The following is a 17155-nucleotide window of genomic DNA, read 5'->3' as shown; positions in this document are numbered from 1 at the left end:
GGAAGAAATGGACAAATTCTTAGAAAGGTAGAACCTTCCATGACGGAACCAGGAAGAAACAGAAAATATGAACAGACCAATCACAGGCAATGAAATTGAAATTGTGATTAAAAATCTTCCAACAAACAAAAGTCCAGGACCAGATGGCTTCGCAGGTGAATTCCATCAAACATTTAGAGAAGAGCTAACACCCATCCTTCTCAAACTCTTCCAAAAAATTGCAGAGGAAGGAACACTCCCAAACTCATTCTATGAGGCCACAATTACCCTGATGCCAAAACCAGACAAAGACACTACAAAAAAAGAAAATTATAGACCAATATCACTGATGAATATAGATGTAAAAATCCTCAACAAAATATTAGTAAGCAGAATCCAACAACACATTAAAAGAATCATACACCATGATCAAGTGGTATTTATCCCAGGGATTCAAGGATTCTTCAGTATATGCAAATCAATCAATGTGATACACCATATTAACAAATTGAAGGATAAAAACCAGATGATCATCTCAATAGATGCAGAAAAAGCTTTTGACAAAATTCAACACCCATTTATAATAAAAAACTCTCCAGAAAGTGGGCATAGAGGGAACCTACTTCAACATAATAAAGGCCATATACGACAAATCCACAGCAAACATCATTCTCAATGGTGCAAAACTGAAAGCATTTCCTCTAAGATCAGAAACGAGACAAGGATGTTCACTCTCACCACTATTATTCAACATAGTTTTGGAAGTCCTAGCTATGGCAATCAGAGAAGAAAAAGAAATAAAAGGAATAAAAATTGGAAAAGAAGAAGTAAAACTGTCATTGTTTGCTGATGACATGATACTATACATAGGGAAAAGTGCCACCAGAAAACTACTAGAGCTAATCAATGAATTTGTTAAAGTTGCAGGATACAAAATCAATGCACAGAAATCTCTTGCATTCCTATACACTAATGATGATAAATCTGAAAGAGAAATTATGGAAACACTCCCATTTACCATTGCAAAAAAAAGAAAACCTTGGAATAAATCTACCTAGGGAGACAAAAGACCTGTATGCAGAAAACTATAAGACACTGAAGAAAGAAATTAAAGATGATACCAACAGATGGAGAGATATACCATGTTCTTGGATTGGAAGAATCAATATTGTGAAAATGACTCTACTACCCAAAGCAATCTACAGGCTCAATGTAATCCCTATCAAATTACCAATGGCATTTTTTACAGAACTAGAACAAATCATCTTAAAATTTGTATGGAGACACAAAAGACCCCGAATAGCCAAAGCAGTCTTGAGGGAAAAAAATGGAGCTGGAGGAATCAGACTTCCTGACTTCAGACTGTACTACAGAGCTACAGTAATCAAGACAATATGGTACTGGCACCAAAACAAAACCATAGATCAATGGAGCAAGATAGAAAGCCCAGAGATAAACTCACGCACCTGTGGTCAATTAATCTATGACAAAGGAGGCAAAGATACACAATGGAGAAAAGACAGTCTCTTCAATAAGGGGTGCTGGGAAAACTGGACAGCTATATGTAAAAGAATGAAGTTAGAACACTCCATAACACCGTACACAAAAATAAACTCAAAATGGATTCAACACCTAAATGTAAGACCGGTCACTATCAAACTCTTAGAGGAAAACATAGGAAGACCACTCTTTGACATAAATCACGGCAAGATCTTTTTTGATCCACCTCCTAGAGTAATGGAAAGAAAACCAAAAATAAACAAATGGGACCTAATGAAACTTCAAAGCTTTTGCACAGCAAAGGAAACCATAAATAAGACGAAAAGACAACCCTCAGAATGGGAGAAAATATTTGCAAATGAAGCAATGGACAAAGGATTAATCTCCAAAATATATAAACAGCTCATGCAGCTCAACATTAAAGAAACAAACAACCCAATCCAAAAATGGTCAGAAGACCTAAATAGACATTTCTCCAAGAAGACATACAGATGGCCAAGAAGCATGTGAAAAGCTGCTCAACATCACTAATTATTAGAGAAATGCAAATCAGAACTACAATGAGGTATCACCTCACACCAGTCAGAATGGGCATCATCAGAAAATCTACAAACAACAAATGCTGGAGAGGGTGTGGAGAAAAGGGTATGCTCTTGCACTGTTGGTGGGTATGTAAATTGATACAGCCACTATGGAGAACAGTATGGAGGTTTCTTAAAAAACTAAAAATAGAATTACCATATGATCCAGCAATCCCACTACTGGGCATATACCCAGAGAAAAGCATAATTCAAAAAGACACATGCACCCCAATGTTCATTGCAGCACTATTTATAATAGCCAGGTCATGGAAGCAACCTAAATGCCCATCGACAGACGAATGGATAAAGAAGTGGTACATATATACAATGGAATATTACTCAGCCATAAAAAGGAACGGAATTGGGTCATTTGTTGAGACGTTGATGGACCTAGAGACTGTCATACAGAGTGAAGTAAGTCAGAAAGAGAAAAAGAAATATCGTATATTAATGCATGTATGTGGAACCTAGAAAAATGGTACAGATGAACCGGTTTGCAGGGCAGAAGTTGAGACACAAATGTATTGCACAAACGTATGGACACCAAGGGGGGAAAACCGCGGTGGGGTGGGGATGGTGGTGTGCTGAATTGGGTGATTGGGATTGACATGTATACACTGATGTGTATAAAATGGATGACTAATAAGAACCTGCAGTATAAACAAACAAACAAACAAGCAAGTAATACTAAAGTTTCTTCGGGTTATTTGTATGGAAATATGTTAATATAAATGTTTCAGACATTACATGAAATTTCTAAAACTCTTATATGTTCTGGTATAATGTTATAAGTCATAATTCTAGTTATTACTTTAAAATGTATATTTCAGAAATAACTAAATTTCCTTTTCAACTGCATTATATGAACTTTCATCAAATCTTTAACCGTGGTCGTTTTTAAGTCTTCTGTCATTTACAGACAGTTTTGGGTGTACTCTGATGCTTTTGTAAAAATGTTCCTATAAAAGGGTTTCATCTTCAAGGAATTCATGGAAAAGACTCTGACAAGTACAGGTTTCTGGTAACTGACTATACTGCTGAAGTGAATGAATAAGCATTTTCAGAACTCTAATGGAAAACTGATGAATTCATAAAAGTGCTAACAAAAGATCAAGATAAAAATAATTAATTACATGGGACTGAGTGAACTGATGAGGATGATTATAATTTTTGGGACTTTTTGTTTGAATTAAAAAAAAAGGAAGTCAGGGGGCTATAAAAATAAAAATAACAGCTTTTTATAGAGTTGTGTCCATCATGGTCATACTAAGTATTATTGTATATTATTATAACTAAAACTTATAAAACTTCAGTATTTTCATATATATGAAAATTGTATTTATTTGAGAAATGGAAAATACATATAAAAGAATCTAAAATTTACTTTAGCCGTGGGAGAAATAATCAGGTACATCAGAATTTAGTTCCAATTCTGTCTCCATACTATATTGGCTAGGTAATCCTTGACAAGATTCAATCTCTCTGAAATTAACTTTTCTCATCTTGAAAATGTCGTTAATTCTACGTCTAACGGTGAGTGTCCAATATCGAGTGTCAAATATCAAAAGGGAGCTGTGTAGTACAGTGGTTAAGGACTTTGCCTGATGTGGGAGAAGGATTTACATACTTAACATTGATGAGGTTGAGTAAAACCCTCTAGCCCTTAATTTGAAGTATCAGCATAATTCTTGATGTATTTAATCTTAAAAAAAAAAGTCCTAGTTCTGTTCACTTAAATGCCCTAGAAACAATGATTAACCCAATAGCAAAAAGTACCTCTAGCATGTACTTACTATGACTTCTAAACGCCATTTTTCTATCGAAAGGGACTAGATTTGTCAAAGACTACTGAGGTCATGGCAAAAGAACTTGGAAGCCAATTTGAAGAAGTTCCCACTGGCTAAAGATGGGATACTCAATAAAGATAATAACTGCAATGATTTGACATACATCAAACATGTTTTAATCCAGGAGTTCATATTGATACTAAGAAAGAAAAACTCACTGGTCAACTTTGGAGGATGTTAGGGAATCAAATCATTGTTTTAAAACTGGTAAATAAAAGGAAAGGAACAAACACTTATCCTGCCTTTATAGAGGGTAGTGCACAGTAACCAAATACTTGATGAGGGGAAATTCCTCTTTATACATGAGTTAGAGTATCGCCATTTTGCAAATCCCAATTGAATTAATGGATCTAAACAACGATCATCAATGACTGCTTACACTGAAAAAAGACCACCAGACATTTTGTACCTCAAGATGGTAACACACTTTATTTCCTATGATGTAATGTTGACATAAACATGCACACAAACACAAGTCTAACCTGAGTCTAATTTAGGCACTAGATCCAACCACCAATTTATAGAAATATAGTGGGTAGGAAAACAAAATGGAACCACAAGGAAACAACACAATCAGCAGAATCCAGACTATGGGAAATTTTACGGGACAAACAACTTGTTTTATTCAGCAGCAAAAACTAAATATGCAAGGGGAAAAAAAAAAAGCTGATTAGGGAACCTACAGAGTAAAAGAGATTTAAGAAAGTAATCTTAGTATTTGGCCTTATTTTGATCCTTATTCAAACAAACTGGAAGTATTGAACACTGACTTGGAAGTTGAGATCAAGAAATTACTGCCACTATTTTAGGGGTGACAAAGATAGAACGGTATATTTTTAAAAATCCTATTCTTGACAGATAGATATTGAAATATTTACAGATAAAATGCTGGGTATTGAAAAGACATGCTTCAAAATAATTAACAGAGAGAAGAGGGTGGGGATCTAGATAAAACAAGATTGGTTATGAGCTGATCGTTGAAATTTGGTGATGAGCACATAAAAATGTATCATATTATTCTCACTTTTGTATATACTTGAAAATTCCCATAATGAAAAGTTAAAATAAAAGAACTCTTCTTGGGTTTAAAGCTGAGCTCAGTCCTTTGCTTGCAGAGTTAGTGAACTGTTCTTGCTTCATTTGTCAAATGCGGATAATCAAAGTGCCTGTCTCATAGGGTTTTTTAGGAGTAGAAAGAAATAATAGGTATGAAACACTTAGAAGAGCTGCTTATGGCACATAGTATGTGCTCAACCAAGTTACCTATTGATACTGTTTATTATTATTATTATTGTATATTGTTACGTAGATGCAGTCCCATTATAAAATCCAGCAGGAAAGAGGATTCTTCTCTGGTTCTCAGGGCAGACAAGTTGAATGGACAGGCAGAGACTTTTTGTTTCATTCAAGATGCATCATCACTGAACTGGGATGGTGATAGATAATTCCCCACCCCACCTCAACTCCGTAGGTAAAGTGCTCTCCTGTCTAAATACGTTAAATCAGCACACACATTCACTGTGGAGGATCCAGGTTACAATGGCTCTTTTTAGTTGAGCAAATGGCTTAAAAGCACTAACCATCAGTGGAATTCAAGCTAGTTAAAAGGCAGAGTCAATTAAGAATCTTTAACGTGTGCAATAAAACAGATAGGCACAACTATTACATTAATCAAAGATGCTCTAGGCCCGTGCTTTCCAACTTCAATTGCACATGAATCACCTGGGGATCTCTTAAACGGCAGAGTCTGGTTTAGTTTGGGGCAGGGCCTGAAATTTTGCATTTCTGACAGACTTTCAGGTGATGCTGAAGAGGCTAGATCATGTCAACTTGGTGTCCCAAGTTCCTTGTTACTGGGAAATGATCTGACACACACTTCAGTAGGATTTGGGCTTCAGTGGTTTGGATAAAGATAACTAGGATAATTGCTCTGAAATACTAATTGGAAGAATTCATTTCTGATTCTTTGGCTTTGGTAAATGTTCCATCTACCAAAATAAATGACACATACTTATTTTCAGGTGTTAAATCTCTAGTGCCCATCTTGGAACCCCTTTAAAGAAGAGATTTTACTAAGCGGGGGGTGGTGGAAGAAGGATGGATTGGGAGTTTGGGATTAGCAGACACAACTATTATATATAGAATCGATAAACAACAAGGTCCTACTGTATAGCACAGGGAATTATATTCAATATTCTTTGATAAACCATAATGGAAAAGAATATAAAAAAAATGTACATATGTGTATAACTGACTCATTTTACTGTACAGCATAAATTAACATAATATTATAAATTAACTATACTTCAATTTAAAAAATTAAAAAAAGAAGACATTTCAGGTGTCAAAAATGTCCCCAAAGAGAAAACTGTACAATTTTTTTTTTTTTTTTTGGCGGTACACGGGCCTCTCACTGTTGTGGCCTCTCCCGTTGCGGAGCACAGGCTCCGGACGCGCAGGCCCAGCGGCCATGGCTCACGGGCCCAACCGCTCTGCGTGCACGTGGGATCCTCCCGGACCGGGGCACGAACCCGCGTCCCCTGCATCGGCAAGCGGACTCTCAACCACTGCGCCACCAGGGAAGCCCCAAAAGTGTAAAATTTAATTCTCTAATGAAGTTTTCTTGCCTGCTTTGCAGACCTCGGCATAATCCTAATTTTGTATTCCTTCCCTTTCTGTCCTTTTCCCAGCAATGGGATGTAGGAATAAATATTTCAAGAACAGGTCAATAATGTTGTGAATGCAAAGATGGCCCATCATGATAAAAGTTCCGACTGAAAAAACAAACAACAACCCTGAAACCTGGCTTGGTCTAAGTTGCATTCTGGGAAATGGATTTTGAAACTAACTCTTTGGCAACCTTGAGAATGATGTGCTGTGTCACAGGGGAAATATCCTTTTGAGAAGCTCTCTCATGTTTATAATTTCCCCTGAACCTAGACAGGAAAGGCAAGGATGAGCTGTCTAAGCCATGAGGATAGTCAGCCTCTCGGTCATTCCTCACCTGTTGTGATCACGTGTGTTCCACACAATGTAGATTAATGTGTTCAAGTTTCCATATTAAGGTGAAAAATTATTGTGCCCCAAATGGTTCTGAGGTTAAATAAGTTTGGAAAGCTCAGGGTTAAAGAAAGTTTAACTGGCCTCCTTCCTCTAGGTCTTCTCTGAGACCTTAAAATATTCATGGACATTGGAACCTCCAAGAGGGGCCCACAGGACTTCTGCCTCTTAATCAGATTTGACCACACACCTTTTTTAGTTTTTTAAGAACTATCTCTTGAGATAAGGATTTGGCAGACTCCACCTTGAGAAGTGCTGATCTAGGGGAGCTGGGACAAAGTTTGTCTTATTGACTTTCAATGAACAGAACACAGCAGTGAAAATGGTTGTGGGTATATGGTGTGGGGTTGGGAGTTTCTAGAAATCTCTGAGGTTAGTAAAAACCCCCTTTTGGCAAAATAAAAGTCTCATAGCCAATAGGAATAACAAGCTAAAAAAAGTCATTAATACTAATTATTTAAGATATTAAATTTACAAACCACATTTGCAGGTGTTCAAAATCTTCTCTGAGACAAGTGGTGAATTTTGCCTTTTTTGTACCTTAGGGTTTTCATCTGTCTAATGGAGTAGTGATGTCCTCCTCACAGGATGGTCATGAGGACAAAGGACAACATGGGCAAAACATGTAAGACTCCTGTAGATGGTGGCTTTATTCCCATTATTATGATGAGTGTTTTTTGGAAGTAACAGCTTCCCTTTATTATACAGGTTTTTGATGAGCTAGTGGTAGGTTCATATTAAGATCATCTGGGAGAACATTTAAAAAATATGCATGCCCAGACTACTACTCAGTCCCCATGAATCATAATTTGGTGATAATAATGGGGAAGGATGCATGTATATATGAAAAAGTTTCTCCCTGTGATGGTTATGATACATCCAAAACACCTTCAATGCATTTAAGGCAAATTTCTAAATTGTGATCCCGCCTCTCCTGTAGTAGTCCTGGGATATGGTCCTTGGAATCAAAGGTTTCTGTGGTTAAATAATTAGAAATATTATATACTAGTACCTTCCCCCCCTCCCCCTTTATTAAAGTATCTGAGAAGTTCTGCAGTACACACTATTGGAAAACTTGTAACCTTTTGCCTTCTGATCTTATTTGACAGTGCAACATGTATTGTTCTTGCAACTCTCATCAACATCTTTGTTCAACACATTTGAGAAATATTATATATAGAGTTAGTCAGAAGAGAATTCTATCCATATTCAGAAATATTTTTGCACTGAAGACATAAGGGAGAAGCAAGATCGCACAGAGCAGCTAAAATTCCTCCTCCCCAGGGAGCTGGCTAGGCCTGCTTTTATTCTTCCTGCTGCTTGTTACTTACATGTGGAAAGAATATTGAAAACGATAAATGTTTTCAATGTTTTCAAGTAAGCAATTCTGGGTAAAGTCTGGGTGAGAGGCAAAGGACCAGGGAGGTGAGCTACTGCAAACCTTAAGAGCTGAGACTGGACAAACTTGGCTTTGAATCCTGGTTCCAATACTTCCCAGCTTAGTGACCTTGGGCAAGTTACTTCACGTTTCTGTGCCTCACTTACCTTATAAGGGCTTTACAAAAGTGCATTATTATTAGTACTATTTACCCCTGTTCTTATAGAAGTGGAAAAGCACATTTAAGCAAAGTGAGGGGGAGAATCAAGAATTGAAATAGAATAGAGAATTCTGGAAACTTTCAAAATCAAATCTTGTTCCCTTTACCAGTGAATTTATTTATTTATTTATTTTTTGGTAAATCATTATACCAAGTACCCTATGAGAATTCAGGGTTAGAGTTTGAGAAATGTGATTAACTTGAATTGGCTGGTTTATAGCAGTGGAGCGTGAATGACCCTTTCATCCAGCTCTTCATTCTAGTCAAATCCCAAACTATCAGACTAATTAATATACAAGAAACAGCTTGGGAGCCACTGCCAATGGCAAAAAAGAGAAGGGACTGGGTGAACCTCAACAGCGCCAAAATAACTGCCCGAGAAAGAGAATAAAAGACTCAGAGTTGTGGTGAGGATGTTGGGGTGGGCCGGCTGAAGGGTAGATTTACAAATACACACACGTTTTGCTGCTCCCAGAACTTAAAAACAAAAACAACAACAAAAACCAGGGCTTCCCTGGTGGCGCAGTGGTTAAGAATCTGCCTGCCAATGCAGGGGACACGGGTTCGAGCCCTGGTCCGGGAAGATCCCACATGCCACAGAGCAGCTAAGCCCGTGTGCCACAACTACTGAGCCTGCACTCTAGAGCCCATGCGCCACAACTACTGAGCCTGTGCGCCACAACTACTGAGCCCGTGTGCCACAACTACTGAGCCTGCATGCCACAACAACTGAGCCCACACGCCACAACTACTGAGCCCACAAGCCACAACTGAGTCTGTGCACCACAACTATTGAAGCTCAAGCGCCTAGAGCCTGTGCTCCACAACAAGAGAAGCCCCCACTCACTGCAGCTAGAGAAAGCCTGTGCACAGCAATGAAGACCCAACACAGCCAAAAATAAATAAATAAATAAATTAATTAAAACAACAACAAAACCCAAAACCCAATAGAATAGAATAGAAAGTTTCAGAGTCCTTTGCACGTAGTATGACTGAGGCGGCAGTTTTATACACTCACACACATACCCACATGTGCATGTGGATAGGTGTGTGTGTGCAATATGTATTTCTTATTGTGAGTTATGGTTAAAAAAGCTTGAAAACCTTTGCTCTAGAGGGCAGCCCACAGGGCCCTGAGCCAAGAAATAGATTGTTATTTTGTGTCTAGAATGGCTTTGTGAGCTTACCTAGATCCCACCCTACATTTTTGTAAACACTGGGATGATTGGGTGAGTGTGACAAGGACAAGCAAAGGAGAGAAAACTCAGACGCCAAGCCCCAGGGCTGTGATTGACTCAATAGAGCCTGGGCACCAATGGGAGGACTGAGCCACTATCACAACCACAAAGCAAGATGACGGCGTGGTGGTCATGGTAGTTTCCATTCCCATTGTAGGAACTGTAGCTGAGGTAGCAGCAATAGACCATTTATTGTGTATCTACAATGCAGCAAACCCTCTATTTTGTTCTTTACTTTCCTTGTCTCATTTGAATCACACAGTAAAACTTTGGGAGAGCTATTATTACTATTCCCATTGAAAGGATGAGAAAACAGAGTTCAATCATAGAAAAGCGATTTTATGAGAACTGTTCATCCGGGGCTTTGAGAGAGGCAAAGTGAGGTATGATGAGTGGCCTTCTCTTGAGAAGTTTCTGTCTAGATAACGAAACGTTAGCTCATGAGCATCTCTGAGGAATGAACCACTTGCCTTCCTTCTTCTAAATCCCCTGATTCATCCGTTTTCTCCCCAGCCACAGGCTGTCAGGATGAAGAGGAGTGATAGAATTTTATTCTTTTCCATGCATAGAGCAAGTTACCAGATGGGAAATCAACCCTTTCAAGGGGAATTTTAATTGAAAACTGGAATATCACACCCAGTTTCGATCAGTCAACACATACTCCCTATGCACGCCATTGATATTTACTGCCAACTATTTACTGGTCTCTAACTATGTGCCTAGCTTCATGCTAAGTAATTCATGTACATATTATTTTATAATCAAGCAGGACCTTATGGGGCCTTTTGGGGGCTGACCTCTCCCCCATATTCCCTGCTTTAGTTCCTTTGTGAAGTCCCTAGATAATAGTATCTGACGCACATTTCCTGAGTTGTTTTACAGACATGAAAACCCCCATCAAATGGAAGATGTTAACTACTTGATGACCATGAGCACATAGCCCCAAGACCTACTGGAGCCTGTGGATTGATAAACCCTGTGACACCACCCTGTTCCCTCACCATCAACCAATCAGAGAATTGTGCACGAGGAGATCACATACCCTGTGACCCCCCTCCCTTAGCTGGCCTTTAAAAATGTTTTCCTGAAACCCATCAGGGAGTTCAGTCTTTTTGAGCACGAGCTGTCCCAGACTATTTGTATGCAGGCTTACAATAAATGCTGCGTTTCCTTTACTACGACCCAGTGTCAGTAGACTGGCTTTACTGCACGGGGGCACGCAGAAGCAAGTTTGGCTCAGTAACAACTCAGCCTTCAGAAACACCCTATGGAGAGGGTACTATTTTTGTGCCCATTTTCCAGATGAGGGAGTGAAGGTGTGAGAGGGTAATAACTTGCCTTAGGTGAGACAGCGAATAAATGGTGGGGTTGGACTTTTGAGTTCAGCTCTGCCAGATGTAGAGCCTGGGCTCTTAACCACCAAACAATCATGATTCCTCCATGATATCCAAGGTATCACACACATAAAGTGGGGATTAAATTAAAATGTTGATGATCACTCCCTGGCCTTAAAGAGGTTTCAGTACTGTTGAGAAGGTAAGACCTACACGAATGGTAAAATAGTTAATGGTACCTTGCTGCTTTTATGCTGCAGTCAAAGGAGTACTAGCAAAAATTCATGGAGGGAGAAATTGCTGAAGCTGAGCTGGGCAGGATGAGCCAGGATTGGATACGCACAGAAAAGTGGGTTGGTCTCAAGAGTAATTGAGCAGATACTAGACTCCTCGGTTTAGAGCAGAGAGCACGGTTTCTTCAGTTGAATGGAGGGGGTCCCCATTTAAGGACTCTGAGGCCTTCAGCAAGTTATTTACCTTTCCCAAGCCTCAGGTTCCCCATCTGTGAGAAGGGGATGATATCCATCTCAGAGAGTTGGTGGGAAGATTAATTGTACCTAAGTGCCTGGGAGAAGGAGGCATCTACTACCTTCTCCTCTACACACCAGATTAAATCCAGTTTCCCAGTAGAGCTGGCTGGCATCTTCCCTTTGCCATTCCAGTTGAAGATCTTAGAAAGAGCCCTACCTGCTGTGTGAAGCCCTTTACAACACGTCTCTGCTTGAGGTTTGTCTCTCCATCCAAGTTGGAGGTTTCCAGATGACAGATCCCACTGGGGTCCGAGGAAAACAGGAGGAGTATGTCGGCTGGGATGATCTCATTGCATTGCATTTGGATGAAGTCCCCCACTTGCACATCCTTCCAGCACTTCTGCGTGTAGCTCTGCTCTTTTCTGGGGTTGGAGAAAGACAGGGGTCAGAGTGAATGTTAAAGTTCTCCAGAACATGAATGAGTGAATGGAAAAGGTCCCCCTGCACCTAATATCCTCCAGTCAGCCTGTCACAGGACCGCTCTGTATTCTACCTTGCCCCAGATGACCACTCTCATCATCTCTAGAAAAGCTAAGCATGATCTACAGAATCTCACTAGTAAAGATCCCTCCTTATGACCATGTAGACTTTTGATTGACCGTCGGCTATCGACTGGTTGCTGTGCTCAGCCCTTGCTTCCTAGCAGGAGAAAAAATTTAAAGGAGAAGGTGATTATATAGTCATATTAACATAGTATTCTTAATATACATCACTTCCTAGAATACCCAGTTATCACTGTAGAAAGCAGGGTCACAAAAGAATGGAGTATAGGAAAGACTGCTTCTGGTTATGGGTGGAGAGCAGCAGTGGGAAAGGTGAGAATATAGACCATTACCTAGGAAGATCTGCAGTGGTGCTGAAATAGGAAGTAGGGAATTAGGAAGATGGCACCCGGAACTTTGATAGGATGGGCCTCACAGTGATCACAGGATCAGAGGGCTAAAGAAATCTGAGAAAATGATGTACTTACTCTTCCTATCCAATTTATCAAGCTCAGGTAATAACAGGGGCAGCAATTGTGAATTTAGCATTTCTACCGTGCCAAGCACTAGGGTGAATTAATACTTCATTTACTTGCATAATAACTCACTGGAGGAGATGTTATACCCATTTTATAATGAGGAACTTGAGGGTTCAAGAGAAATTTCCCAAGGCCTTACAAAAACAGAGCTGGACCCCGAGTCTGGGTCCAACTTGACACCAAACCCAGTTTTCACTGCTTGAATATCCTGCCTCCTGGAAATCACTCCCCTCTTTCCTCTCCAGTGGAACGGCAGCATCAGCCCTTACAGCCCTGGCAGAAGGACTCGCTACTCCCCAAGGCAATACATTCCGTTTCCAAGAGCCCTCATTTTACAAAATTCTTCCTTCTGATTAGCCAAATATTGAACTAATTCTGCTCTCCCAGGCAATCTGATTTACTCCATCTTCTACCATTAAAAAATATATATATATATTTTAATGAATTCATTTATTTTATTTTTGGCCGTGTTGCGTCTTCGTTGCAGTACGCGGGCTTTTCCCTACTTGCAAGTGGGGGCTATTCTTCGAAGCGGTGCGCGGGCTTCTCATTGCGGTGGCTTCTCTTGTTACGGAGCACGGGCTCTAGGCGCCTGGGCTTCAGTAGCTGTGGCTCATGGGCTCTAGAGCGCAGGCTCAGTAGCTGTGGCACATGGGCTGAGTTGCTTCCAGGCATGTGGGATCTTCCCGGAGCAGGGCTCGAACCAGTGTCTCCTGCACTGGCAGACGGATTCTTAATCACTGCGCCACACAGGGAAGCCCTAAAATAATACTTTAAAGTATTCATCGGGTGTCTTCTGAAGCCTTTTGGACTTGCCAAGTCAAATTCAACTTTCCAAGTGCCCTCAATTATTCTGTGTGACACAGTTTCAAGATCTGTCTTAGAGGTGAGGGCTCTTCTGACTAAGGCTGTGTTTGGAAATGTTCCTCTTTAAATGTGGGATCTGGGACCAAACCAATATTCCACATGTGGTCTTTTAAACTAAGTCCAGCTGGCTTGCAGCTGGTTGCCTCTGAGCCCAGCCAGGCCTGGAGAAGCAGGCTCTCTTTTGCTATTTTTCTCCACTGATGCTGAGCCTCTCTGGGCATGTTACTGATTCTGTTTTTGTTGGAATCTGAGCTGCCCTGGGCATGACAAGACCACTCTTCCACGGAGAAAGAGACGTGACGAATTTCACTTTTCTCCTCTGAGTTCGTAAAAGTCCTTGAGGAGGATAAGGGTTTGATGCCTTTCTCCTTTCTTTGGCGGCCCTTTAGAGAACCCCAAGCAAGCCCTCCTAAGACCCCATTTTCCTTGTCAAAAAGATCCTTTCAAAGGAATCCCCCAGTTTCCTGAAATAGATGCACATCCATCTGGAAGACTTTCGGAAGGCCAACCAAGGGAAGGTCTGATCAGAGTCTATAAAATAATCAGGGATTACAGTTAGGGAGCAGTCTTGTAACTCTAAAGACCCACAGAGTTCTGTGGAAGTGCCCATGCTCTAGGGAGCCCAGTGCAGCAGCCACTGGTTAACCGTGGGCAGTATCACCCAAACGGGGACCACTTCTGAGCATTTTGTGGGCAGTGCATCTGTAGCTTTTTTTTTTTTTTTTTGCGGTACGCGGGCCTCTCACTGCTGTGGCCTCTCCCATTGTGGAGCACAGGCTCCGGTTTTTTTTTTTTTTTTTTTTTTTTTGTTTTCCGGTACGCGGGCCTCTCACTGTTGTGACCTCTCCCGTTGCGGAGCACAGGCTCCGGACGCGCAGGCTCAGCGGCCATGGCTCATGGGCCCAGCTGCTCCGCGGCATGTGGGATCTTCCCGGACCGGGGCACGAGCCCGTGTCCCCCGCATCGGCAGGCGGACTCTCAACCACGGCGCCACCAGGGAAGCACCATCTGTAGCATTTTAATGATAATAATTCTTTTAATGGAAAAAGGATGTAACAGGTTTCTAAGCACTTTTTCATTCCATCAACTTACTTTAGAGCAGCTTATCATCTGCTCTACCCTATTTTTTTTTTTTTTTTTTTTTTTTTACCATGGAAAATAGAGACAGATCTGTTTCTCACTGCCATTTCAGAAAAACATTTATCTGTTGATTCAGGGAAGAATTTTTTTTTTCAGAGCAGCCTTGGGAACACCTGTTAAATGTCCAAATATGAAGCTACTTAAAGAAATTGGAACGGCAGATACTCTCCACTGGAAAAGGAATCTTGTAGGGTGAAGGAGGGAGGCTTTCTCTAGTGCTTTTTTTTTTTTTCCTTTTTGAGAGGGCACTTAAAAAAAAAGGATCCTTGAATATTACAGCAAAATTGCTCCAAGGAATAAAGGATTATCACTCAACTTGTCCTTACTCTTCTCCCCTTTGACTTCTGCCCTATTGGGTAATGCCTTTGGGGATGGCCCACCCTTGGTTGCTTGCTGTAATCTCAGCAATCTGGCCGGTATTGAGATTGGATTTAATGAGAACACCTTTGACTCTGAGCAATATCCTGACTGCCAACACTTCCAGAGCACACTGGTTCAAACCAGAAGGTTTGCAAAAGCTAGTTGGGAACGCTACATACATAGACATACCGAAGGCAAGGCCAATGCACCGCCACCCGTGAACACTGAAATTCATTCTTCTTCCTTCTAATAAAGGGCTCCACTGAATATTATGGGATGTAAGTTATTAATGGGATGGAAGATGGATGTTATGCAGATGAACTTATGAAATATATGTGTGTATATATGTATGTGTGTGTGTATGTGTGTATGTATATATATTTATAAGCAGTCACTTCTGTGAGTTTGGCTGGAGTGCTGTCTTGTCAATTCCCATAATGATGATAGGTATCGCGAGGTCAGTGGAACCACACAAGAAGCTATAAGTCAGACTGGTCTCTGTTTTCTTTCTATTATTCTTTGGGTCCCTGGGAGGCCCTGTCCAGTACTGCTGTCCCGTTAATAATCACCTGTCTTTCCTTTAGATGTAATCTTCTCTTCCTTAGGATGACATGCAGTGGTGAAGGGACACTCTTCGTCCCTGTTGTAGGCTTACCCTCCCCTAAACAGAGATTGCCCATCTCCGGGTCATGCTCAAACAGAGGCACATATGCCTCCAGGCACACATCTTGTCGTGTGTGTCCAGGAGCACTGAAGCTATGGGAACAACATGATTTTTGGGGTGTTCAAAATTTTTTTGGGGGGGACATAATTTAGTAATTTAGCTGGTACAAAATTTGAAGAATTATATATTTATATTGACCCAAATGTAGTAATATTATAGAATCAGAGTCAGATTTTATAGGAATTTTGGGATAAGAACAAGTGACATCAGGGACATTTCCTTCTTGCACTGGGTTATTCTGTGCTGGTTTCCTGATCCTCTGGGGGCCCACTTTGTCTCCTCAACTGTGGAAAAGGCAAGGGTACATAGCTCCGGGGTTGGGGCGTCCAGCCCGAGGAGGTGCTGAGTGGCTGAATCCAGCTGAGGCAGAAAAGCGGCGTGCTTCTGCATTGAGGGATGCCCAGATGTGGCCACAGCTGGCTGGGAGCCACTTTGAGGAGTCATTCCCCGGTTAATCCAGCCCGTTCGGAACAGCTGCCGTGGGTGGACACATGCGCACACTCCTGGTCATTTCCCTGCTCAGTGAGTCCACACCTGGGAACTGATTGCTATTTTAGTTTTGTGGCATGTTCACCGCTGCTTAAAAATAAGACAGATCGACGTGGCTGGGGACGAAGACTCCATCTGGCAGATTCTGCCTTGGGGAGAAATTAAGTGGTGCAGTGCTAAATGGCTTTCTGAGAGGAGATAGGGCTTATTAAGAGGTAAATAAACAGCAAGAGAGGTTTATAACCAACTGGATCCTGTGGGGAAGCAGGTGAAAGGGGGGGAATGGAGGAGGAGAAGGTGCTTAAGCTTCCATTTCTCAAGTGCTATGTGGGTTTTGTAAAAGGGGTTTCAAGGAACTAGAGTAGAGGGCATTTATCAGGAAGCTTAGTTGTCTGTGGGATTTCCCATTCAGTGTAGGATGATGAGCTGACCTGGGCTGTCCTTCAGGAAGCTGGAATGTCAGGCCCACGATGGTCAGCATCGCTACCCCAGGGTGAAAGGGGAAGCCAGTGAGAATGAGTGCAGTCTAGGGATTAAGAGTGGGTTTGAATCTCAGCTTCACCACTTACTACCTGTGTGACTTGGGGAAGTTACTTAATCTTTCAGAGGCTCTATTTCTTCAGTTGAAGGTAATACGTGTATTTGTCTCAGAGAGTTGTTGGAAGGATTAGTGACATGATGCATGTAAGGGACTGAGTTCTTGGTTTTGCACTTAGTAAGTACTTAATGAATACAAGCTTCTTTTATGATGTTGATGACAATGATTGTTAATGTTATGGTGAGGGCTAACCACCACCGCCAGCCCCAGCATTTTCTTCTTCATGCCATTGGGGTCCCCGCTTTATGTCCGTGAGTACATTGCATGAATTGGGCTCAGGCACATAATG

At 41.1% G+C, this 17155-nt stretch overlaps 1 protein-coding gene across 1 annotated transcript in view; it reads right to left on the bottom strand.

The window, feature by feature from the left end:
• The window catches only part of ATP10B (ATPase phospholipid transporting 10B (putative)), a 294439-nt gene that overhangs the window by 92880 nt on the left and 184404 nt on the right, over positions 1 to 17155 (bottom strand). The window contains exon 4 of the mRNA XM_027084380.1: positions 11825 to 12029. Within this exon, the coding sequence (XP_026940181.1) occupies positions 11825 to 12029 (205 nt within the window). The remainder of the gene's footprint in view (positions 1 to 11824; positions 12030 to 17155) is intronic.

This window comes from Aethalodelphis obliquidens, unplaced genomic scaffold (genome assembly GCF_003676395.1).
Source record: "Aethalodelphis obliquidens isolate GAN/ISIS:26980383/991018 unplaced genomic scaffold, ASM367639v1 scaffold52, whole genome shotgun sequence".
Classification (NCBI taxonomy): Eukaryota; Metazoa; Chordata; class Mammalia; order Artiodactyla; family Delphinidae; genus Aethalodelphis; species Aethalodelphis obliquidens.
This window is presented reverse-complemented; position numbering and strand designations above follow the sequence as displayed.